Genomic DNA, 27,424 nt, shown 5'->3' on the forward strand with positions numbered 1-27,424 from the left:
AAATTAGCAAATCACTTATAAACACAAATATCTTTATATTTCTATGATCCCATTTTTATTTTTAAAAAGAATAACTTGTGACAAAATAAAAGTGCAATTGATTCCCTACCCACCGTATTTTTCAGATTTGGCTTTCCGCGATTATTGTCTTGTAGATCTGAAAAATATACTGTAGAAATAAATTTGCCTCAAAACAAGAAATTTGAGACTCTCTTTCTCCTTCAATACTCAGGAAACTTATTTTGAGAGAAAATATGAGAATTTGAAATCGTTCCACAAAAAGGGCATTCAAGGGTTGGAAAGAAGGTAATATTCTGAGTTGGAAAGAACAGTAAATTGAAAAATATATTTAAAATAATAATAAATTTAAGTTCCTTTTACACTAACACCCTTTCTCAAACAGATATAAAGATGATACAATTTGGATGAAATTCAATTCAAAACATAAGAAAACCCTAGTTGTAACTCGATAAATTAAGTCATAAACTTTAAATCAAACAATGTAAATTCGAGGAATTACTAAAACGATATGTACGATCGTATTTCGTCAACAGGATAGAGTTCGAAAACATCGATTACTTAAAGGGTAGTTACTTATTTAGCAGGTTGACTTATTTTACAGTTTCAAGCACGACATCGCGTGTATACCAACACTATCAGAAAAATCCATACTTAGGGGTCAGTGACCACGTAATGCACATGAAAAATTCATTGCATTTCCAGAAACTAGAAAAAACTTACTAGCCTTAAAAATAAAGTTTAATACAGACTCTGCAGCGCATTAAAAAGGCATTTATTGGATATGGCGTTTAATTTAAAACTACTTATTATTTATTAAAACTACCCTTTATAATTCAAAAATATTAATATGTTAAACGCCTCCATTATTCCTTTGCTTTTTTCACCTCAGTTTTGCTACTGAACATTATATGCTAAATAATATATAGTCAATTCAAAGTTTTTTTTAGTAATGCGTCGTGGATATTTGTGACGTCGAAACATTACAATGTTGCCGCATCAACTCTGACAATTCAGTTGGCTTTGACATAGAAAAAAAATTCTGATCTAAATAAAATAATTGAACAAAAATGTTATCAAATATAATTTATTTTAACATTATACTATATCTAAAAACTGCGGTTAATTATACAGCTACAATAATTTATAGGTAAGAGTTAAAATCTCTTATCACTATTACTTCCAAGAATTTTGCATACGTCTGACAGCTGGTCGCCGTCCGGTTGTCAAATGTACTCTAAATTATTTAAAATATTAGTTATAATTATTACAGGTTATAAACCGGTAAACAGCCCTGTTATTTTATTTTATTTTATTTAATTTTAGCCCTTTATTTTGATAAATTCAAAAACTCGCTCCGTAATGTATCATATTACTTTGTTTGAAAATGCCGAAAACAATAGATATTCAGGGTCACCAATTGATTGCAGCTTTAATAAGTTATTTCGAAAAGGAACGAGATAACGGAGGCTCCCTTTTGTCAGTAAATTTCGTTAGAGAGGTAATTATTGATATCAAATAATACCCTACAATTTTATTGAAAATGTTTTAGCGGGTTGCTACCGTGCTAAATATTACTGTGGGTACTGTGAATAACATCGCTTACAAAATGAACAATAATACGTTAGATTCACCTAAGAAAGCCCGTCTACATACAAAGTGAATGACGAATATTGACCATCTTGATATTGGCTCTATTCGAGACCAAATATACGAAATGTATAAGAACAGTAAGTACACAAACTATTTCATCAATATAAAAATAATTTAATAAAATTATTTTAGAGAAAATTGCTTCTCTGGAAAGTATACATAAAAAAAAGACTGGGGGACATGCAGCTTTTTGAGGGATGAGACATACACTCTTACAGGGTATAGGGTTTAAATGGTGTAAAGATAACCCTTGGAGAGGTTTAATAGAACTTCGAGACATTACCTTAAAAAGAATTCAATTAATGGCATAAAATAATATAAGAAACTTTAATATTTCAAAATGGTTTATTGTGGCACTCTTAGCAAGACAGTAACAAAAAAAAGTGTAAAGACAATAAAAATTGATGGAAAAGGGTAAAAGTTATAATAGCAATCAATTGGGTTTTGCTGGGCATTATATTTACTAATAGTTAATTGCAGATAAATTGCTGGTTGAGAAGGATATTAATATTAAGATATAATAAGATATAAGGCATCAAAAATTGTTTGGATATGTGGAAGGAAGCATTGTCAACAATAATACCTTCGGTTTAGATGAACTCGATAAGACGTACAAAGGAAGTAATTGATAAATGGTGGAATCGTGAACATGCTTTAGACAGATTAGAAATTAACAGTTTAGTGATTGAATTGGACAGTGAGTCGTAAAGAGAAAGTGACTGAAGGAAACTTTCAGGATATGTGATAATGCTGTGCAGTGCTGGAAATTCCTGAAACTATGCACATAATTAATTGAATATAACTATAGAAAATGATATTGTAGGGCGTGAAAGATTTGTGTGCACAGATATGATTGTAATTGTTCAAAATTAAACATAAGATTAGATTAGAACGTATAAGGAGAAAATGAATATTAACTGTTTTGTAGATATGGTAAATGCATTAGACAGAATTCAGTGATTAATTTTATCAAGAATGGTGTACACAGGTAGTAGCAGAAGAAATAAAAATACAATGGTACCAAGATGACTTGCCAAGTAAACACAGCAACGAAGGAAACAGAAACTAAACGTAAAAAGTAAATATGCTCTCAAATGAAAGTAAAATACGTTTCTCAGATATACAATTGCTGATTAGGTGGATTAGGCCTCCAGGGGGATAACACTACATAAAAAAACGCGCGTAAAAACTCTACCTCATGGGTGGCGTGGAAAAGAGTTAAATGTAAACAAATTAAATCTAACCTACAAACTATTATACCCGTGTTCTTAATTGCACTTTTAAGTCCTTCGATAATATATGTATTAGATGTACTATAATGTTAAAATAAATTATATTTGATAACATTTTTGTTCAATTATTTTATTTATATTCCAATTTTCTTGTATGTCAAAGCCAAACTGAACTAAAACTTAGAGTTGATGTGGCAACATTGTAATGTCACAAATATCCACCACGCATTACTAAAAAAACTTTGAATAGACTATATGTGATTTTGATATTTAATTTTGGTAGTACGCAAGTCGAATTGATGTCATCTAATAAACTGATTCTTAGTGAGTCGTTAACATTATTAATTTCGGAAAATAATGACTCACAAGAATAGGTAGACGAAAAGACTGTTAAGATAAACACAAGCTTAACAGCTAATTCTTTAAGTGGTTGTAATTTTAAAATAATTCAAATTAAGTTACGGGTTTCAGCGCTTTGTGTATGTCAGGTCATGTTATTAATTATTTTTTCCTTTCAGAACCAACAGAACAGAATGTTATACGTTTATATATTGTATATATTTATATGCAGGACTCAAATATATTACTTCTTTCTACAATTATTGATAGATCTACTTATTAAAATATTGATTTACTTTACATTTTTGATGGCACGATTACAATTATTACAAATTAGTGGTTTAATCTCACTTAGAGCATCTGTTTAAATTAAAATACTTTGTTCAAAAAAAAATTGACTGCAAAAAAGAGATGAAAAGTGAAAGAGAACAGCCAATATAAAAAAACTGAAATAATTAATATAATAATGATTTAATACAAATAACTCGGTTGGATGCGGCACATTTGTGGCAACTGCCACGACCCTTAGGCCATCACGAATTCACCACCAGCAAGTACAAAGGTTGGTAACGCCGGTAACCATCACGACGACGTCTCGTTTTCTGTTCTTTTCTCCATCCCCTTGTAATAGTACCACTTCCACGGCGCTACCGTACTTCCTCTACCTAACCTAATATCCTTTCAATTCTCCCGTCGACCACATGTATCATTTAACATTGAAATAAACAGTATTTCTTCAACCAGTGTTTTCAGTTCTCGTGCAAATTCCTTCCAAAAATAGTAGTGAGTGTTCTGACAAATAATCGCAGCGACAGCCACACATTTCGACCGACTGACCGACCCGACCAACATTCCTACACATTAAAATAAAATGAACTGAAATATAGTAAAATATATTGGCTAAATGGTTTTAGCAAGTTTTAAAACTTATATGGACTTACAGAATCTAGTTATAGTATGCGAAAAGTAATAAAAAAAATACAAATTTTTACATAATAAAATCCTAGAAGATATTATAGATGCACCCAAATATAGTGCTGCTTGTTTACATCGAGACTTTAAGATACTGCCTACTCAGGAAATCAAGATAATAACAAAGAGACTCCAGTTTTATATTAACTGCATATAATAAATACTAGAACTCTTGGATAACACTTGAGTAGAAGACGTACTGAAAAAAGCAAACCATTTGATCCCGTCTATGCATTAAAGTGTATTTAACAGAAAAAAACAGTACCGTAATGTATGAATTTTATTACTGGAGACACCAAGTAAGTTGTGATGGGTTCCCTTAGATGTATATCTAGTTCTTACGTATTATATTGTCAAAACAAATTATAGGTCAGGCTAGATTCATTGAAAATTACAAAAATAACAATTGTTGTCAAGTAATAAATTGTAATAGCATTTACTTACCTTTAATACTTTTTGTGGTGTTACTGGCATTTCACGACAAAACTTACTCAATGCCATGTCAATACCATTCTTTTGGATTTCAGCCGACCATTCTGATGTATTGGTGGAGGAATATTTATGGAAAAGCATCAGAATAGCCATTGCTGTCCTATATAACACCTGAAACAAAATAAATAATTAATATCGAATAAAACATGTTAACAACTTTTTTTTCATTTTATACACTTGTTTTATAATGTTTTAAACATATTGTATAAAATCTTATAGATTAGTACAAAATGGTGTCACAGATATAAATTTTACATTTTCATGTAATATCCAGAAAAATAGACAGAAGTCAGAGAGCCAAAGAGGCAAATATCAAACAGTTAGAGAGCCAAGAACAATGTCCATTTAATATGAAACAAAATACAACATTTCATTTAAGTATTTAAATCATTATTTGCATTGCAACAAACTACTTCTTTTAATGTTTAGCTTCAAATAATCGCAATTGACAGCGATCTAGTCGTTTCCTTTAATTTATTTAGTATACGTTGATTATTTAAAATATTCTACTAAATGAAGAATAGAGGCTTTTAATAATGAATATTCCGATGTGTAACCAACACTAGACAAAAAATCCTTAATTATATCATAATTTGACATCAGCAGACGGTACATTAGGTGAAAGTAATCGCTTTCATATAAATAGGTAGTTTGATGTCTTTTCGAATACAAACAATTGACACTCTAAATAGCTTTATCGTTAGCTTTTCTAAATATATATTCCCTTTGTATATTACTTTGTTCTATTTTATGACATGTTTCAGACATCCGACGAATGCTGCATAAGTTTCTTCCTCATCTTATTGAAAAACAAAATACATTATAAAAAATATTCTGAATTACATCAAATGCATTTGCAAAAGTAAAAATAACAGTTCATGATGGATAATTCCACCAAACTTAGTGTCACTTTTCTTTTGATAATAGAAAATATCGTACGTGACCAACTTTTCACATTATCAAAGGATAATCATTAAAGTTTCATCAGTAGACATGCTCGGTATGAGATGAAAGTTCAGAGCTCATGTTAAGCAAGTACAATCCAGATAAACACTAGTTATTAAAAACACAGTTCAATTTTGGTTCCTTTTTATCCTTTTAACAAAGATGATTAATTATGAGGATATGTCGTAAATTCGATTTCCATGACCCGATAAGGGACTTAATAACATCCCATTAATATAAAAAGACAGGGGTGGACGTACATTAATGAAACTCTAACCGATCCAACAGCCAAAATTTATGGTGGCATTTGATTTCTAAATGGGGCAATTTTCCTCAATATGGGACCGATATATTTTTCTAAGGGGGCGTCATCGATTTCGCATATTTTCGTATTAGCCGAACGATCTTGATCGAATTTATTTTTGATTATTTTCATTAATGACTGGAGAATGTTTAGTTCCTTCGACCAAAAAACCTCGTAAAATACTGAACACGTTCGTTTATTTTTGAACGGGTTGTTTTGCCGCTCAACTATTTTCAGTTCAGTAAAAGTAACACTTGGCAAACGATGTCCTGTTTTATAATTTCATGCCTTGCCTACCGTATATAATAGATGTTTTTTTGTCGAGAAAAAAATACCTTATTTGTTAATTGAACTTAAATATAATTTTTAGGGTGCATAAGTGTTTATTACAAAAAATAACTTTGGTTTTGTTCTTTGAACCTTCTATAAATTACATCGTAGACCATATACGTTGTCATTAGTCGCTAAAAAAGAATGTATTAGTCATATGCATTTATAAAATTGCTGTAGAAAAAGAACAAGTAGCGGTCAATAAAAATCTACAAATGGACTAGAGACTGGAAAATGCAGCTTAATAGCTTCAAATCTGTCCATGTTAATTTTGCGTTGCGACAAAAACCTAATTTTATCATTTGACGGGTACCCGATTCATCAAGTAGAATCAGCTAAATACCTCGGAATACATCTCGATGGTAGGTTAAATTGGAAACCTCATATTAGATAATAAGGCAGAGCAGATTACACTCAAAGTTAATCAGCTGCACTGGTTAGTCGAAAGATAATCTCAGCTTGACCTAAAATCAAAGAGATTGATTTATCAGTCAATCATAAAGCCAACTTGAACCTATGGGGTGCAAATATGGGGTTGCACTAAAATATCAAATCAACCTACTGGTTAATAACATCGCTTATAACATATGTTAATAACATAACCAACATTGGATTACTCCAACGCACCCAAATCAAAGTTCTACGATTAATTGCTTATCGATGAGTTAGCAACGAAGAGCTGCACGATGACATCGAAATCAAATGTATACACAAAGTGATGCAAGATTTCGAAATCGAAGATTGAAACGAACAAAACCACATGAACTTATATAGTGTTATTTAGCTTAAGTAGATTAGTTTTATTTTAATTTGGGAAATACATACTGATGTATATCATAAACATATTTAATATAAGATGCAATCAATAAGAAAAATATGAAAATTATTTAAATGAGACTTTAAAGAGCTCACCGAGAAAATCAACCCAGATTAGCCTGAATTGCGGCTGTGTAGGTCAAATTTCCGCAGTCCACCAGTTTATGGAAGAATGCATTATGTATGTATTATGCATTTTTATTAATTTTCTGCTTTTCTTTCTGCTGCTCCACTTTCGACTGTATACTTCGATTATATAGCTTGATAATAGTGTTGGGAACTATCAAACTGAAAACAGTTGAATTAGTCGATACTAAAAAACTAGCTACTGAAGAGCATTTACTATTTCAGACAAGCTAAAGCTTTGATTCTTTTTCTATTCATTATAAAAGATAAAGATGTATAGTATTAATTTTGACAAAGAAAAGGACGGAGATAAATGTTCGATTCTGCGTGCTGTATTGATAGTTCATATTAAATAATTTTAAATTGGTAAGCGGCAGTGCAAAGAAAAGAATGGAATAAATATTCCAAATAAATTTCGTCTTATTTTAATATTAGAATATTGGTTCATTTCATTGCATTACAACGTGTGCTTACGAATGTTTTTTTTAACCGTGCCATAAGGGAAACGGAGAGGTTCGTGTTTCTTCTGGAACTTGTTTTGAAAGAAAAGATATAATTACTGGATTTTATTATGTTCAAAAAAGCAATTTAATTTCTAAAGATGTGAGATTATTTTTATAATTTATATATTTGACATTATTGTAAAGAGGAATGGAGTAATGACACCTAAATATTTGTTTCGTATTTTCTCAATCAATCTTTATGAACTACTTAACTACCCTACCCCTTTTAAATAAAATAATAATTATAGTTATCGTTAATCAGCAATATTTTAAGATTATTAGTAGTTGAAATTTCAACGAAAGAAGTTTTAACATTCAAAAGGCGTGAACAAACATCGAGAAACTTAGAAAATCTAAAAAGATAATAAAAAAGACCGAATAGTTGTCAAGATATCATAAATGTAGTTAAAATTAATTTTACTATTCATCAATCAAAATCTTGTTCTTTTCATACTTTTACATCAATAAATAATATTGATAAAAGGGGTTCCTAAATGCTGTTATATTCATGTACATTTTTATTTACAATCATATTATAAACAAAACATAAAACCATATATTTACATATAAACATAAAATCGGCTGTAGCAGTCAACTGAAACAGTCGATGATAAAAAATAGCTGGACCGAAAATAGCGACTGAAACAGTCGATACTAAAAAATCGGTCGATGGTCGTTTTCAGTCGATAGTTTCCAACACTGTTTTTTTCTTTTTCTAGAATAACCAGCTAGAACCAAATGGTCTTTTGCTAATGTCGCTTCGGGTTCAGGAAAATTGGGTTTTGTTTGGTTGAACGAGAGAGATCCTGGGATACGACTGGGATTGCCGCATTTGGTTTAGCTACCAATATTTATGGATGGGTAGGCATTTAATCAACTTATTTTCATGTTATAACGCCCCAAGGGAGAACTTCACACTAAGCATGTTTGTGAAGCTTTTCATGAACGGGATGCCTCATTCTAGATGGGTGTTCGCGTTCCTGGGAATGGAATTGGGTTCTTTGAGAACAATGGGGAATTGAGCAACGCGTGGACTTTTTTGGATTGGAAGATTTGGAGTAGCTTCTACAAGTTGTCTCTCGGAGTCGTATGTCTCACACCTGTGCTCCGAAGAGACAGATCGGACGGTCCAGCATTTTATACAGATTCGCTTTCTGGCGGATTGGAAGTTTGCTTTTTCTGCAGAGGAGTGAGAACAGTAAACTGTACACGCCATTGCCTTTGCAAATAGCTGAATTTGGGCTGGCCATTGGAACCTGCGGTCGAATTGGAGACCGAGGCATGATACCTTCTGGAGCCAAAGCATAGGGAATTTGGAGGCGGTATGTACGCTCGTTTTCAGTCGATAGCTTCCAACGTTACTTGTGGATTAATAACTAAACTATTGACAGCCAACGAATTTCCTGCTATTGCGTATACGACCTCTGAGAAGAACATGTAGAATTTCTAACCGAAATTTGAAAGATCTCAAGAGAGGTGTTCATGTGGTGGGCTTTCTATAAATTATACAAAATATTTCAATTCAAGATCAGCGAAATACAAAGAGCAGTTATTTGCTTGAAGTTTAAATTTTAAAAATACAATTCTGAACAAGATTGATCTATATGATGAAATTATGGTTGTTTAGTTAGAATTAGTAAGAAGGTTCTACCAAAGGATCATAATAACTTGAAAAAAAAGAGTGTTCGCTCGCCAAGATGCAAAATTTGGGTAATTACTAAAGGTGTCTGTCTTTTTTTAATATAAACTATTTTCTTCTACTTTAAACTATTCAAGAGTAATGAAAATAAGATGCATTCTAGTAAGAGCAACGATAAATAAATAAAACATACGATAAGAAAAACATTACTAACTTACGATCAATTAACTCAACATTTTAAATTAATTTATACATGATGAAAGTAAAACTAAGAGCAAACTGTTTACCTTATATACTAGTTTCGTGAGATTAAAGACCTATAAATGAAGCTTTTACTGAAATAAGTATTTAGAGAAAATACCAAACGCAAACATTGAACTGAAATTATATTTAAGAATGGAAAGTAACCCACTGCTTCATGTTTATTTCGATGTTCTTTGGTTCTTTAAAATTTATATGTCTCTAGAAAAATTGGTAAATTGGCCCAGAGCCTAATATTAGCCATTATTATAGCCCAGACATAATTATTACGAAAACATGAAGATCTTGCGTATATGAATTAAAAAAAATGATTGAATCAAACTAAGCGATGGATTAGCTGATTAATTCTTCAAATTTTGATTAATTCATGATTTAAATAACTGGCAATAACTGAAAGGAATTGTCTGCTTCGACTCCATTTATTCTGGTCTCTTCAAAACTCTCCTCAAGTTATAAATTTGGCTTATATAACTTTGGCAAATAACTGTTTCCCCTAACTAATTATTATATAAAAGACCATTTTTGTTAATTATAAATATTTTTAGTGAATCTATATCTAATAATAATCAAATATTGAGTATACTGAACGTGATCAATTAAACTAAAAGGGTATTGGTACTTTTATATATTTACCTTAACTCCTTCATGGAAGAAGCAATCCATTATCCTAACGATGTGTTGGAATGGCAATCCCTGGAAAATCCACCAGATCCAGTCCATGTAGATTCGTTCAGCTCTACCGGCGGTACAGTGTCGCTGCAGGTGTACGGCTGCGCCTTTCTGAAACAATTTTACTCAGCTTAGAGAAATGTCGAAACAATTGAATTAATAAATTCTTTGACGTTTTAATGGTTTCGATGATTATTTTAATTAAAACGTTTTTTCCGATGAATACAAATATATCTTTATGCTAGAGAACTTGCATAAATAATCATATCATGTGAGTGTTTTTGCTACCGCGGAATTACTGTCGACTTCTGGAATCATATCTTTTCGAAATACAATTTAGAGACTCGCATGATATTATCAATACTTATTTCGGCTGGAGTTCCACAGGGTAGTGTCTTAAGACGACACAGTTATCATGAAAAAAGATGTATCTCTGTCTAAGATTGTAGAAAAAATACAAGTAATAGTCAACAAGACATACAAATGGACTAGAGACTGAAAAATACAGTTTAATAGCTTCAAATCTACCCATGTTAATTTTTCGTTGCGATGAAATGACAAAAACCTAATTATACCATCTGAGGGGTGCCCGATTCCTCAAAAAGAATCAACTAAATACTTCGGCATCCATCTCGATGGTAGGTTACATCGGAAACATCACGTTAGACAAAAACCAGTGCAGATTGGACTCAAAGTTAAGCAACTGTACTGGTTAGTCGGAAGAAGTGGAAGCTGAGAGTAGCTTCACCAAAATCAAAGAGATTGGTTTGTCAATCAATTATAAAGACAATTTGGACCTATGAGGCGCAAATATTGGGTGACACTAAAACATAAAACCAACTAGTAATCCAATGCATCCAAAACAATGTTCTACGATTAAGTACCAATGCTTATCGCTACGTAACCGTAGCTGCACGATGACCTCAAAATCAAATGGATACACGAAGTGATCCAATAATTCGCCTTAAAACATGAAATAAGGTTGCTAAATCACAGCAACATGGAACAGCTACTGGATAACACGCAGGAAATCAGAAGATTGAAGCGAACCGCACGAACCTTTTAAGTGTACTCTTAATTTTATCTTAAATCGTTTAGTTTTATTTCAATTTGGTAAATACATATTGACGTATTAATACTGCTGTCGCGGCTGGGATGACAGAGCCAGAACGTTAAAAATCAGTCGAATGAAACTAGTAGAACCAAAAATTGTAACTAAAAGTAAAAGACTAATATAGTCGATAGTAAATAGTAACAAAATCAGTCGGACCAAAAATAGCGACTGAAAACAGTCGGCTTAAAATTAATCAACACAGAACCAAAAATAGTGACTGAAACAGTCGATAGTAAAAAGTAGTCAATTACTAAACAGTCGGTAGTTCCCAACACTAATTAATACAGTTTTTTAAGATTATCTAAGGTCATTGAATATCACTAATTTATATTGTGCCAAATCCTATCCGATATTGGGTCACATCGACAGTAGCTGTGTCAATAGCTTTTTTTTGTCATCTGCTCTTCGATCTACTAGTTAAAATTATTGCAAAGCCCAAACTCATCCTCGGGAACCTGTCTGTTTTATTACAATTCCAATTATTCTGTTCAGTATATATCCGAATTTCCAAGAAATAAATCAAAACAAATAATAAATGCAGTTGATTTGTATATGAATAATTTTACTATAATTTATGTTGTGTTGAATAATTTTAAATAAATTCATTAATAATTGGCCTTTGACATATATGAAATACAGTTTTACACAGAGAACATACATTTAACGAGCCAAATGGCCTTAATTATACCGATGCTATAAATCAGAAGTAAATGTCCACGCTGCTTTATGCTCCCTCTCTCTCTAATCAAAAGCATTTGATATGGAGAGACCGCCTGTACATTATTTAAAATTTATACGCGAAGAACCCTTCACTCGCTGATTGTTTTATTATTGTACAAGTGGCTGTAGAAGCCGATTGACGTACTTTCTGCTTCTCCCGTCATATTCATTGTTCAGGTTCTATATTATGTCTATGATGTATAGGCCATTGAAATTATTCATAAAGGCATTATATTGCTCAATGATGATATCTCATGAAGACCTATGCGGAAAGTAATTTGTCAGTTTTCAAATATATAGTGATGATTAATATAGGTAGTGACAAAAAGAGACATAACCTTGTTTTTAAAGCTCATTTTTTGTTGTTTGGACTTACCGACTAGATTTATGGGGTGTAAAGTTTTTCGATTAGTTACACTTTGTGACACAATGTTTTTAAGATAAACAAGATTCCTCATTCAATTGTTAAAAACACTGTCTATTGATATGGTTGTCTAACACTTCACGTTCCTTAGTAATAGTGCTGTAATATACTCCACAATGGCAGCCGATATCCGTACTTACTGCAGATTCAGTGATTTTAAAATAAACGTATGAAAACATGAAACTAATTCTAGACTTAATCAAATAAAAAGGATAATAAAAGTTGTCGCTATATTGTTTAGTCTACAGGGAGTTTTCATGAAATGTTGTTGTTTTCTCTTTTTGTGGGACAGTAGCGACACCAAAAACCACTATAAAGTTAAGGATTGGACGAAAAGAACGGACTATCCTTGTGGTAAATGAAAAGTTAAATATGAACCTCCTGTTCCACAAGAAAATCTGATTCTTCCATCCTTACATCTAAAATTTGGTTTAATGAAAAATCTTGTCAAGGTCATGGATAAAAATGGTAAAGGATGTTTGTATCTGAAAACTGTATTTACTAAATTCAGTGATGCTAAATTAAAAGAAGGTATTTTTGTTGGCCCGCAAATAAGAAAACTTATAAAAAGCAATTATTTCAATTAAAGAGTTAGCGGCTTGGTCATCTCTAAAGAAAGTAATTCATGGATTTTTAGACATTCTTAAAGTTGGAAACATCGAGTTTTCATTCACTACTTGTTGCAAAAATTTAAAACAATGGGTGCAAAATGTCTTGCAATGCAGAAGAATACATTTCTTGCATTCCCATTTCGATTTTTCCCCTAATTTTGGAAGAGCGAGTGACGAACAAGGTGAACGCTTTAACCAGGATTTTAAAATAGATAGAAGAGCATTATGAAGGAAGATGAAATGTTAAATTCCAGCCAGAAAATCCTTGTCCAGCTGTAATATATAACTACTTTTGTTATAAAATTAATAATATAAGTAAATAAATATGATTAAAAAAGTCCATACTGTAATTATTTACTTACAGTACTTTAACTTATCTTAACTCTAAAATGGTACCGTAATGGTAAAGTTTTTGTGTTTAGCAGGTACAAACAATCTAAATTTAACAAAAAAAGCTGTTTTATTTAATGTTATAGAACAAAAAACATTGTTACACGGTGATACATGTCGAAGAACTTTACCTGCACTCGTCTTGCTTGTGTGCTGATATAGGTACAAATATAAAGTAGTAATACATTTTTAATAAAACGTATTTAATAAAAGATGTAATAAAAAAGTAAAGTAACAATAAAAAAATTATAAAAATAGACTGGATAAATTGATTGAAGCATATTGAAGAAATCAGTTCCAGAATCAAATCTTATCATATAAAATCTATATCATGAAATAAAATAGAAACATTTGCGTGGTTATGGTATGCGCTATATTATAGTTATATTAATACGTAATTTCCAGATATTAGACCGAAATTATTTAAAACCCACTCAAAAATAAATTAATCTGACCTTGTTCAAACTCATGTACTTGCCATTTTTTACTGTACCAAATAATTAAGAGAGTCACTTTTCACGGAGCTGTTTTGCTAGGGAAGCAAAATATTTGGCAGATCCGATACCAACATCATTTTTCCTTTTAAAAAGGTCTGCAATGAATTTCATAATAAATGATCACCGGGTGCCAAGTCTGGCGATGTAAGTGTTAAAATTTATGTTTTTATTAGTTATCTTATACTTTTACCGCAGTATGATTTAAAATTAGATACTGTTTGTTTATCATGGAATTACTTGTTTACTACTATACTATATCTGATAATAGTTTTATTTATTATAATTATAGTTTAATAATTATTTTTTAGTTTAATAATTATTATAAGTTTGATGCTAAATTTATATGTAATTTTATTAAAACTTCTTATGTTGTAGGTTCTCGATTCCTGGCTCCATGTAAGTTTTCATGGATGTTGACTCTCTTTTATCACTTTGTCGTTTTTAAAAGCCTTTTTTACATCAACTTATATTCAATATCCGGTTCAAATTCATCGATTGTAATCTACAATATCAGGATTATGGATTGGTGTGAGCTCTTCCTCGAGCTTCTTCATTTGACCCGCAAAAGGCTTTGTGAAATCGATTAAATTGGCCATTTTAAACTATGAACTGTATGATCACTAAAACTCACTGGATGACATTTAGATGCGATATGAAGACAGAAGTTTGAAATGTTTGATAGTTATTATTATGTGTTGTAAATCACATAAAGATAACTCACAGTACTATTACAATGAGACCAATAATTTGGACAATGAAAAAAACCATCCAAGCCTTGTGTTTATTACGATCATTTGTACATTCGTGAAGGTGCAAGGTGCTCAGAAGATAGTATTATATGAATCACTGAAATTTTAGAAATCGAAATCGTTTCGTAGATAAGATTTCGTCTGAACCACTTCGTTGTGCATAACAGGTTGTAAGAAGTATTTAAACAAAAAAGGGCTATAACGACATTTCCATTCAAAAGATGAAGAGGTTCTCTAATATAGACAGGCAAACACACATTATATATTTTGATAACATTATTTATTAACGAGCACATTTTTGAACAACTACATATAAAGTATAGAAAAGACCACATTTTTATTAAAATGAATTATTATAATCGGCACAACTGGAAATTTTATTTATAGAATTTCATTTGAATTTTCTCATTATATCAATTTGAGGTTAGATGTTTAATACAGAAACATAGAAATTTTCAATTATTTTAGAATATTAAAAAATTACCCAAAAGACCGAATATACAGCACTAGTGAACGTTTTGCAAAATCTGTGTTTTATTACAATCCAATATGAATCATATTAAAAAATCATGGATAGTCCACATTTAAGGCATATTATAAATATTAACTCTTGCACATTTAATCCTTATAAAGAGATATAAAGGAAAGGTTGGCGTCAAGACTCATATATGGTTAAAATGTTCTTAGACCATTAAAACCAAAACCGACGTAAATCAAGTTGTACACTACCAATTTCAGTTTTATAGATCCATTATGATGGTCATTAGTCCGCGATGACCATAAAACTTGGTCTGCATCAATACGCTCGTAATTTTACCATATCTTAAAGTTAATGATGAATTAAATGATGTGTAAAGTTCGTGAAAATAATTATTTAATTCATTTAATGGTTTATTTATAACAATCTTGTTGCATGAATTTATATTACATAAAACCGTCTGGCCGAATAAATTATTTCATTAGTAAATATTTACGAAGAAGAGAATTTTAATGATGATTCTGTTTTTTTTTAAGTTCATATAATTTAACTAAGACTCTTGCTGTTCCTGGCAACATGATAAAGACTTGATTCTTTGGTTACATATGAGCATGAAAGTAAACAATGAATTATAACCAATTATACACGAAAATGTTTTGAAAGCATTAAAGCCAGTTTATGTAAAATTTCCAAAATCCAAATGAATCATTCAACAACCATGGTTGGTCGACCGGGAAGAATGTATTCGCTATCAACAATGAATATGGTTTCATTACTTTAAATGATGCCTAATCAAGATTGTTGTCTGTTGAAAAACATTGTCACACGATGATACAAGTTGAGGTACTTTACCTGCACTCGTCTTGCTTGTGTGCTGATATAGGTACAAATATAAAGTAGTAATACATTTTTAATAAAACGTATTTAATAAAAGATGTAATAAAAAAGTAAAGTAGCAATAAAAAAATAATAAAAATAGACTGGATAAATTGACTGAAGCATATTGAAGAAATCAGTTCCAGAATCAAATCTTATCATATAAAATCTATAACATAAAATAAAATAGAAACATTTGCGTGGTTATAGTACGCGTTATATTATAGTTATATTAATACGTAATTTTCAGATATTAGAGCGAAATTATTTAAATGTTTTGAAAGCATTAAAGCCATTTTATGTAAAATTTCCAAAATCCAAATGAATCGTTCCACAACCATGGTTGGTCGACCGGGAAGAATGTACTCGCTATCAACAATGAATATGATTTCATTACTTTAAATGATGCCTAATCAAGATAATTGTCTGTTTATAAAGTACGAGGCACAAGTTTCGTACAAGACATTAACTATAAGTATCTCTGTGACAAGTTTAAGACTTTCTATGTTATATAAGGTAACGAATACGCCAGTGGATATTCTGGTGATGATTAGAAGGGTCTCGTTTACATTAGAATTTGATTAAATCAACAATGTCTTTTATACTTCCGATTCAATAAGTTACTGTGAACTAGCATAGTCTATTAGAATTTGGACAGAAGCTGAGGTTTACCACCAAAGGCGGACTGTAGTTGCTCAGATGCTCAGCGGTAGATAACTGAAATTTGGAGTCACCTAAACTTGGGAAATCATTCTCTATGGTTAGAAGATACAGTGTCTAATAAATATGACGCATTGGGTGGGATTTTTATGTGTTTAAGATTATGGGTGATATTGCAAATAAGCGGTAAAGAAACTAGTACATAAGATACTAGATCTAATTTCGTTTCAACGAGATTATGCGTCAATTAAAACAATGAATAAAAGGCGAGGGAAAACTGTGATGGATGGCTTTATCCACAGGATCATTGCGTTTTTGATATATGCATTATTAGATTATATTCAAAAAGAAAAAATTAATACATTGCAAAGATCATATAAAATGTATAAATTATAACATAGTCACTCTAGTGTAGGTTAACTGGAACTTGCTGAAGGGGGATAACAAGTTTGGGGCTCTTTTTTTTCGTATTTTCTCTCTAGAAAAAAGATACAAACATACAAAGCTTAATAGATTGCTGACAGGACATTTTCAATTTACTCATTCCTTCATCTTCATACAAATGAGATTATGTCTGAATTGTGAGGAGGAGGGTCTCATATTTTAAGTAAATTCAGCAACTTATTGGCTATTACTAGGATCACTATTTATATTTCGGGAATTGGCAGCACTGTTGTCATGTGAGTCTATCTGCCGGTTCCATTGTAAAGTTTGAAATTTTTGACGATATACGTACTCAGAACATTTTGCCGCACGCTATTTGTTTATTTTATATTTAGTTGAAAGTTTCATCTCGGTACATTTTCGTGCGATGATTTTTTACGATTTTCGATGTGGATTATCACAACAAGAGTGCATCAATCACCTTAATTTAACTTTTGGTGATGTGTATCGCTGGTTTAGTGCAATTAAATCGTGGTCGTAGTTCGCTGTCCGACGAGTTTCGTGAAGGTCGTCTAAAATCGGCTGTTGTGCCACAAAACATAGATCATGTGTGCAAAATGATTAAGCAAGAACGTCATGTCATCCATTGTGAGATTGAGACAAGTCTCTGAAACTGAACACTTAGCTGTGCGAAAGTTATGTCCGCGTTGGATCCGACACAATTTGACAATGGTTCAATAAAGGCCCCTGTCGAATGGTGCAAAGAAATGCTTAATAAATTTAATCGCGGTGCTTCGAAAGACGTTTATAAAATCGTGACAGATGACGAATCATGGATATATTCGTATGAGCCCGAAAGTAAGCAGCAGTCGACTGTATGGGTGTTCCAAGATGAACCAAATCCAACAAAAGTTGTTCGCGCACGAAGTACTTCAAAGAAAATGGTGGCCTGTTTCTTCATTGCAACAGTGCCTCTAGAGGATCGTAGAACAGTAAATTCTGATTGGTACACAATCATTTGTTTGCCAGAAGTATTCGGTTCAATAAGGAAAACAAACAAGAGATTTGAGACAAGAGATTTTTCTTCATCATGACAATGCGAGCTCTCAAACAAGAGACTATTTGAGCACTCAAAACATCGAATTGATGGGTCACCCTGTTGTTGGCACCCATTGACTTCTTTTTGTTCCCATCCGCGAAGAATAAACTGTATGGTCAACGATTTTCATCGCCCGAAGAAACTATTGAAGCGTTCAAAAAACATGTTTTGAAGATACCTAATGCGAAATGGAATAAATGAAAATTGGTTTAAGCGCATGCAAAAGTGTATCGATCATCGTGGCGAGTACTTTGAAAAAGAATAAAAATATATTCGCAGCTTAACTATTTGTTTTTTTTTCCTATTCCAGAAATATAAATAGTGACATTACATTTATTGATTTTGCATAGATAGTCTCAAAAAATGCCAAATCAGGTCAAATCAATTCAATTTATCCATAAATTCGTCATGTTTAGAACGTTTCGGCGATAAAAATATGAACAACGAGGGTAGAGTCCGTGTTTCATAGTCATTTTTAGAAGCATTGGTTGTCACTATAAACAAACCGCTGAACCTACTGAATATCGCTGAGAAAATCGTTTAATTCTAGAACTAATTTTCTACTTGTATTTATTAAAGAGGTATCAATTGAATGCGTTTACGGATCGATATATTCCGCCAGCAGTACCACGCGAACGTTAGATAAAATCGACATCGTTAACGGTCTGGCTCGCAACGAATCCGCATAGAGCAGCTGGACGGAATACCACATACCGGTTTCGCAGTAAAAAGTAAAACTTATCGACGAGACAACAAGACCTGCAGCTGAAAGGTAATTAGGTGAAGGTTTCGGAGCTGGTTTTCGTATGAGATGCGTGAGTGGAGTACTTAATTCCCATTCCAAGCCGATATTGATCCGGACAAAATACGATGGTGTTTATCGATTTTAGTTGACGCGTTACGCTTCTTAAATAAGAGGATTTCGTTATTTTGCTTGATTTAGCATAATCGTTAATATATAATTCATTTTTATATGAAATATGTTTATAAATTTTATTCTGTTGGATAAATATTTTGTTCGGTTATAAAATAGTTTAATTTACATATATACATAAATAACAGGTCAATTGAAAAGTCCCCGGCCTACCATAGTAAAAAAAAATAATTGGCAAAATAGTCAGTTTTTTTTTATACAACATAATTCCCTTCAAGGGTGATACACTGATTATAGCGACCCTCCAACTTTTCAATACCATTTTTATAGAACGATTTCTCCTTTGCTTCAAAATATGCCTCAGTTTCGTCGATCACCTCTTCATTCGACGAAAATTTCTTCCTAGAGAGCATTCTCTTGAGATCTGAGAACAGGAAATAGTCGCTGGAGGCTAGATCTGGAGAATACGGTGGATGAGGAAGGAATTCGAAGCCCAATTCATGGATTTTTGCCATCGTTTTCACTGACTTGTGACACGGTACATTGTCTTGGTGAAGCAGCACTTTCTTTTTTTTCAAATGCTGCCGTTTTTCGTCAATTTCGCGCTTCAAACGGTCCAATAACGCTATGTAATATTCGCTATTGATGGCTCTTCCTTTTTCATCGTAGTTAATGAAACATATTCCATGCGCATCCCAAAATACAGACGCCATAATCTTGCCAGCCGACTGTTGCGTTTTTCCACGCTTTGGTGCGGGTTCATCGTGTGCAGTCCACCCGGATGACTATCGATTGGATTTGGGAGTGAAATGATGGAGCCATATTTCATCCATTGTCACATATTGATGCAAAAACTCGGGTTTATTACGCTTGATCATCTTCAAACACTGCTCTGAATCGTCAACTGGTCGTTGTTATTGGTCAAAAGTAAGTTCGCGCGGCACCCACTTTGCACAGAGCTTTCTCATACCCATATATTCGTGAATGATATGATGTACACATTCAGTTGATATTTTTAGAGTGTCTGCTATTTCATTCAATTTCAATTTACGGTCATTCAAAATCATTTTGTGGATTTTTTAATGTTTTAGTCGGTAATAACCTCTTTTGGGCGTCCACTGCGTTCACCGCCTTCGATGCTCATTTCACCACGTCTAAACTTAGCATACCAATCCTTGATGGTTGATTTTCCTAGGACAGTGTCTGGAAACTCCGCATCAAGCCAAGCTTTTGCTTCAACTGTATTTTTTCCCTTCAAAAAGCAATATTTTATCAAAACTTTCAATATTCCTTTTTACCCATTTTATTCACAATAAAAAAAGTTTCTTCACTCAAAATGTTATAATTCACAAACTAATGATCCGACAGCTGTCAAATTTATACACGCAATTTTTGAGGGTTAGGGATAACTAAAAAGCATATGGATTTAATTTTAGTAGCGCCACCTATGTGTCTAATAATGTATATTCTAGTTCAGATATATTTTGTAATATTTATAATATTTTCGCTTAAAAATGCGTTTACTGCTACAAATTAGGTTTCATTATTACGGCTTTTTCTTATTTCGTTCTTAGTTCTCGATCTTTCTCAATAACACAATTACGTTTGACGATTCCATGACGTATTTTGGTTTCAATTGTTTGGAAGGCCGATGTCGTGTGGTCGAGCGCAGTGTAAGATGTCTTTTCCGCAACAGTGCTTGACATTATTATTTAGATTTTAACAAATTTTAGGTTCACCACTGTTGTTGTTGATCCCATTAATGCCCAGCGTGATTGTAGATATTATGCTTTTGTTGCTTCTCTATCTCATATTATCATAATGTATCTTTTACTAATTTGTGTAGGTCATAGAAAACTCGTCAGGTGGAAACAAAAACATTTGAATTTTTACTAATCAGTGTAAATGTTTTTTTAAATTATTTACGCGTTTAAGCTGGCACTTTCAATAATGTATGCAATTCTGTTTTGAGCTATTTGGGGTGTTCTTTATCTGTAAAAATAACATAATCACCTCTAGCTAAGTTTTCACCTTAGTCTCAGTTTGATGGGCTTTGTTAACTCAGGCGTATTAATACAGTAAAAGTATTCGAAAATATATTTTAAGTTATCTGTTTCTATCATTCATAAATAATAAACAAAAAACTAACACGCCGGCCAATGTCAAATCTATTCAATTTGGATATGTATATTATAGTCACGTCAAACTCTTTGATTTTTTAGTCAGTAACCTACTGTTTAACGTACATTAAACCTACCGACTAGCTAGTGATAAACTGGGAGACCATATTATTTGTGGTATATTTTTTGCCTTGGTATTGATGATTTTTCTTGTCGATGGTCTTGAGTGCTGGGGTTACCCAGCCAACACTTTGAAGATATAGGCCATTGTTTTCAACATTATTAGTATTTAGTCAGTTCTTATTCAATCTAAAAATTTATTAAATGACACAAACTATAATAAATATGGACAATTTTAGTAATGAATAAACTTTATACAACAATCGGTCCAGATAAATATTAATTAGTAAAAATCAGACTAAACTGTAAAATTTAAATTAAAATTAAAGTTCATTAAGGTTAAGGTGGGTCATGGTTGTAAATTTATGTTTGTAATTGTTTATAATTGTGATTGTGAATTGGACAAGGAACAGCATCCCTGTCACGCTAGTAACCAAACTGGATCATACTGAATGTCTTCTGGGATTACCTTTAAATTGGTTACTCGTTAATTGGTTAAGGACTGTAGTTCGGAGCCCATATTAAGCAGTAATTTGAAATAAACCCTAGTTGGTAAAATTGAAACTCAAAAATAAAACAAAAAACATTTCATTGAAATGAAAATTCAATATTAAATATATATTTTAAAATAAACTGTGTTTATATTATTGCATATTATTATGCAAGAAAACTTATTAATTATTAATATATTAAATACTTTAAAAAAGGTGTTTTATTATTACATTTTTAGTTATTTTTACCGTTTCGTTTTTTTACCACACGTCAGAATATTAATAATTCGATACATTAAGATAAATTAGAGTTTCATTTTAAAAATATTTTATTTATAACCTGACGAGTATTTACTTTGTAACCATTTCTAGTATTATTTCAGCTCGAGCGAAGCCCTTTAACTTAAGTGATAACATCGAATAACAGTTGTGGCTCCCTTGACAGTAACAAATTATACGACCCTCTTTAGTTAACATTGTTCCCGGAGGAACAATATATATCTGGCTTAGTTTTATTTCCTGATTTATATTATTGTTATAATGTTTTTCTGGGTTTTTATCCGTACGACCCTTACAAGATTTGTTGTTGTCTTGACGACGCCATACTAGAATATAAGCAGATCTGTCATCTTTAGATTTTCTTCTCTTCTCTCTCAGAAAGGGACTCTTATTATTTTTGGATTAGTTGGATTATAAAATTTACTAGAAAATATATGATCTACAGAAAAAATTAAGTATAGTATATCAACCGAAGAGATAGTAGCAGAAGTGCATATTGTTTTCAGAGCATATTTTAAACTAAACCATATGGCGCAGTGATCAAGGCGACAGGACGATCGTCCTACTGTTGCCATAGTCGCGGGTTCGAATCCTGCCGGGGAATGGATGTACTTTATGTTTGTGATTCTAATTATCTTTATAGGTACCCAGTAACCAGACTGGGTAAGACGGGATTTCTTCTGGGATGGTCTCTAAGTTGATCACTGGCCAGTCGATAGGAGAGCCCAGATATATTCTCGTTGGGAAAAAGGAGACTATAAAAATATATATAAAAAACTAAACAATATTATATTATATAGCATTTAACCTACCTAAACTATCTAGATTCCGAACATATGCTTTCATTTCTCAGTAATTGTTTGATTCTGATCATGTAACTTATTCAGTTCTTTTCAGATTAACCACTGTTACTGATTTCTCCGCATTTTTGATCGTTTAGTGATTATAGAAACTTGTTCATACTCAATTTACAATGGAGAATATTTAAGAGAAATTAAAAACCCATATAAAATGATTTTTAACAAAATAGGTCTTTATTCGGCCAAAATAGGTTCTTAGTCCTAAACGCAATTTAGTAGTTCTACCTTTAAACGACACGTGCCAAATTGTAATCTAATGGCAATCTGTCTTTTAATATAAAAGTTACGGTGTGTAACACGGCGAAAACGGTGCTTAAATTTACAGACTTGAGCATCGAATTGCTTTACAATTCCACTGTATAGATCACGCTCCTATTGTCCAATGGATATTTCATGACCCCAAAAAAATACTTCAGGCCACACATCGCCGAAGTGAAAGCCTACTTTGAAAGCAAAGCCAAACTGTTCTACGAAAAGGGTTTGAAAAATTAAAGCGTTGCATTGAATGTATAATGGTCTTAAAGGAGATTATGTTGAATAATTTAGACTATAGATCGGACCAGAAGAATATAAACTTGAATTTTCCTGGTTTTGTTAATTTGGTCCCGGACTTATATTGACTGTGTCATATTGCCGATGACATAATACTTTCTACTAATTTTGCAGGATTTTTAAGATCTTTTTAATTGTAATTATCTTCTACGTAAAAGTTAAAAGTAAATTAAATGAGTCTATTTATACTGGAGCTGATATTGAAATGACTATAAACACGAATCAATCATTTCCATTCCTATTTGCACAGAGTAAATTCATTTAAGATATTAAATATATTAAAACTAACATAAATATACAACTAAACTAAAATATAGCAAATATTTGTTTCCCAAAGTTGCTTTAATGATATTAAAAGCAATCTTACGTAAACAAATGTTAGACTGAACACGATCAACATTTAAACAGTTATTAATAAAAAAAAACCACAAGGCAATTTAAAATGGTATATCTATCGAAATAATTAAATGTGAAATATGGCAAATTTTGCACAGATATATATAATGTTAGATCAACAAAAAAGTTACAAGGTTGAAATACTTTCACGGTGACCAGAGTAAACTGTTAAAGCGTAATGTTGATATTATTAAGAGTCATAATTAGTATTAATTAGTAGAGAACGCTCGCTATAAAATATTAGATTAGCACTATCCTAAGAACGTTTTAGTACCTATTGAGATGTTTATTCATATTTCTGTGATAACACATACTTTATCAATTTAGTCAAAATAACTAATTTTTAATAAATATATTCCACGTGTTTTTCCAACTCTCAGGCAATTCTCTATGAAAGAAGGTGAGTCGGTGATCTGTCAAAATGTGTTGCACAGTGGGGACAATAAGTAACAAGAATAAGCAATATGTGGAAAAAGCTGGTGCAAAAGTGCTGCAACCTCCCTTGCACCATTTAACTTTAATTTCTTCAATTTTAGCGCTATCAGAATAATAAATTTGTAATATAATAAATATTCTGGTCTTTTTGCATATTCTGGCTTGTAATTCACGACTCAAATAATCAATTATTGCTTATACTGTCTTAAATGGAATAACCAGACTTATATGTACAGTATATACGTATATCGATCCCATTAATTCGCAACATGATATTTTATAGGCATGCCTATGGAGTAATATAATTGATTCTTTTTGCTACTGTAGAATATTCATTTCTCATCCTCGCTCATAATACAGTGCAGAAACCTTTTGGGTTTTGCCCTTGAAAATGCTGCTCATAAGAAAACAATCTCCTTTCTTGAAGAAAAAAATCTTCAATCCAATCTTGTTCGTAATGTATTCATCATAAGCAAACCAAATTGCTTGATATAAATAATATTCACTGATATAAATCATCGTAATAATCGTAATATAAATGATATAGAAGATGCTTGTTGCGTAACAATGTTATTAAAATTACTATTTTTAAAACAACGAAACCATTCCTTTCAGATTATTTAGTTTAACAAAAAAACACGAATTTTGTACATCTTCTGAAGTATCAAAATTAGTTTTTGCTGTTAAACATTTTCAACAGTCATTCAAAGAATACTCAAAGCTACATAGATTATAATTCCTCATCTTCTATCTTTTTCGGCTGTTCAGGAATTTCTTCTTCTGAAAAAACCATTTTTTTCCATCCTTGCAAAATTCGATTACTGAAGGCTCTACGGGAAAATTATTATGGTTTAAGAAAAAAGAAAAAAAGAGTATTGAGAAAGAGTAAGAGAGAGAATTGAGAGAGAAGTAGAAAGAACGGTGTCTTCATTAATGAGGTCCATTTTTATTTAAAATGATATGATATAGACAAGGAAAACTGTAGATATTGTATGTCTATATTGCCATCTGTCAATATCAATCTCATGCAATATCTGAGGTAATGTCAACGAATCCAAAGATGTCGATAATAAAAACATTAAAAATAAAAACCATACATAATATATTAAAAACGATTATATAGGGATTGTAATAATAAAAAGTGGGTTATTTAAAACAATGTAGGCGTATTTTCGTACATAAACAGATAGCGTTATCAATTTTTATCATAAACATTATCCTCTATTAATTACTAGTGATGTTTCCAGTTTATATGAATCAGCAACACGACATACAAATGAGGTGAATCCGTCACGTGTGCAGTAGCTTCGACCGCGTTGAATGAGGAACATTATTTTTAAAATCGTCGTGTTATAATTGTAATGCCATTGATTTTTTCTGGTCTAAGTTGTTCGTGTAGTGTCATTGAACCCATTTACCAGCGGTTACTCGTCACTAGATTATTAAATATTTATTGACATACATTTATTTACCTTAAATTTATTATTTTTCGAAGGTTATTAGCCACGGTTGTTAAGAAATTGATACTGTAGGTAATCAATTAAATACATACCTCATATAGTAATTACAGGTTTTGGTGTTTATTTACTCCACTATGTTATTTAAAATGGAATTGAAAGGATTATAAAAATTATTGTTTATCGCTATCTATTTTTCATTATTTCATATTATCGCTACTGCAATTTTTCAAGAGAAGCTTTTCGTTGAAATACTCACTTTTTAATTGACTCATTCCTTACTAGTGCACAATCGAACGGAACAAGATCTGGAAAATAGGGTAGGACTTGGGGAAACTTTATCAGTAGTAGAGATGAAAACAAGGGCATTAATGCATTTGTTTATCAATTGAATTTCAAAGGGATTTTCGTGTGCCGAATAGTTGAATATGTTGCAGAAGGCTTACGGTAAATCAACTTTATCAAGAGCAAGTACATATAGTTTATTCAAAGTTTTTTTGTACATGCGTCATCAAGATGTTTAATGTATCGTCTGCTGTAATTTGTAAATTCGTTTTAGAATCAGACAATATTTTCTTTCTCATCTTATTCCAGTGAAAAAGAGACACAATGCTATCTGATTAGTTCGAATACGTAAATGAATGAGCTTGTCAAAATCGTCCGGTTGTCAGACGTATGCAAAATTCTTGAAAGCAACAGTGACAAGAGGTTACAACTCTAACCTATATTGTGGCTGTATAATTAACTGTAGTTTTTAGATGTACTATAATGTTAAAATTAATTATATTTGGTAACATTTTTGTTGAATTAATTTATTTAGATTAGAATTTTTTAGTATATCAAAGTTTTGATGTCACAAATTTAAATGACGTATGCACAAAATAACTTAGGACAGACTATATGAATGCTACAATGAATCAAAGGCGGTCGAGATGGGATGGATCCTGAAAGGGAACATCGCTCTGGTCGGCTATCAACATTTTCGATTTTTAACGACTTAGAAAAGTCAGATTTTTAAAGAGCATTGTATCATGACATCTCATGGAGATGATGGTAAAGTTTGTGGTAACAAAGTCCACCATATTTATGACAATGACTGATTTCTGCATCTTTCTAAGAGAATTGGTGGTGAGAATTTGGAAGTTGATTCCGGAAGATTCGTTTAAAAATATTATTATTATAGGCGTATATATTTGTAAGCGTTGTAAAAATCTATTTTCATATGGATCTGATTTGAAGGTGATACAATAAATGCGAATAAATAATAAAGATTTAAGGTTTTAACTTTTTGAGAGAATGAAAATTCATATAGAACGGGATCTGTTAGTCTTTTTCAGATAATTTTGTAGATAACTTATCATGCAGTATGTAAATATTTTATAATGCTTATTTAATTTACATCACGTGAGACGATCTTGGTTTCTGCCCGTAACACACATTCTAGTAATTTGTTCATTACCGTTAGGTTAATTACAGTACACAGTTACAGCATAGGTAGTCAGACGATGGCTTTTGCTTCTATCACGTTTTGTTTTTGAG

At 31.7% G+C, this 27,424-nt stretch overlaps 1 protein-coding gene across 10 annotated transcripts in view; it reads right to left on the reverse strand.

Annotated features, from left to right (window-relative positions):
• sky (GTPase-activating protein skywalker) overlaps window positions 1-27,424 on the reverse strand; it is a 207,937-nt gene that overhangs the window by 66,125 nt on the left and 114,388 nt on the right. For all 10 annotated transcript variants that reach the window (XM_076400870.1, XM_076400863.1, XM_076400868.1 and 7 more), the window contains exons 5-6: window positions 10,264-10,410; window positions 4,659-4,817 (exon numbers count right to left, since the gene is read on the reverse strand). In XM_076400870.1, the coding sequence (XP_076256985.1) occupies window positions 4,659-4,817; window positions 10,264-10,410 (306 nt within the window). The remainder of the gene's footprint in view (window positions 1-4,658; window positions 4,818-10,263; window positions 10,411-27,424) is intronic.

This window comes from Rhynchophorus ferrugineus, unplaced genomic scaffold, assembly GCF_030347505.1.
Source record: "Rhynchophorus ferrugineus isolate W39M unplaced genomic scaffold, kcgeb_rfMv2 rfM3, whole genome shotgun sequence".
In the NCBI taxonomy this organism is placed as follows: Eukaryota; Metazoa; Arthropoda; class Insecta; order Coleoptera; family Curculionidae; genus Rhynchophorus; species Rhynchophorus ferrugineus.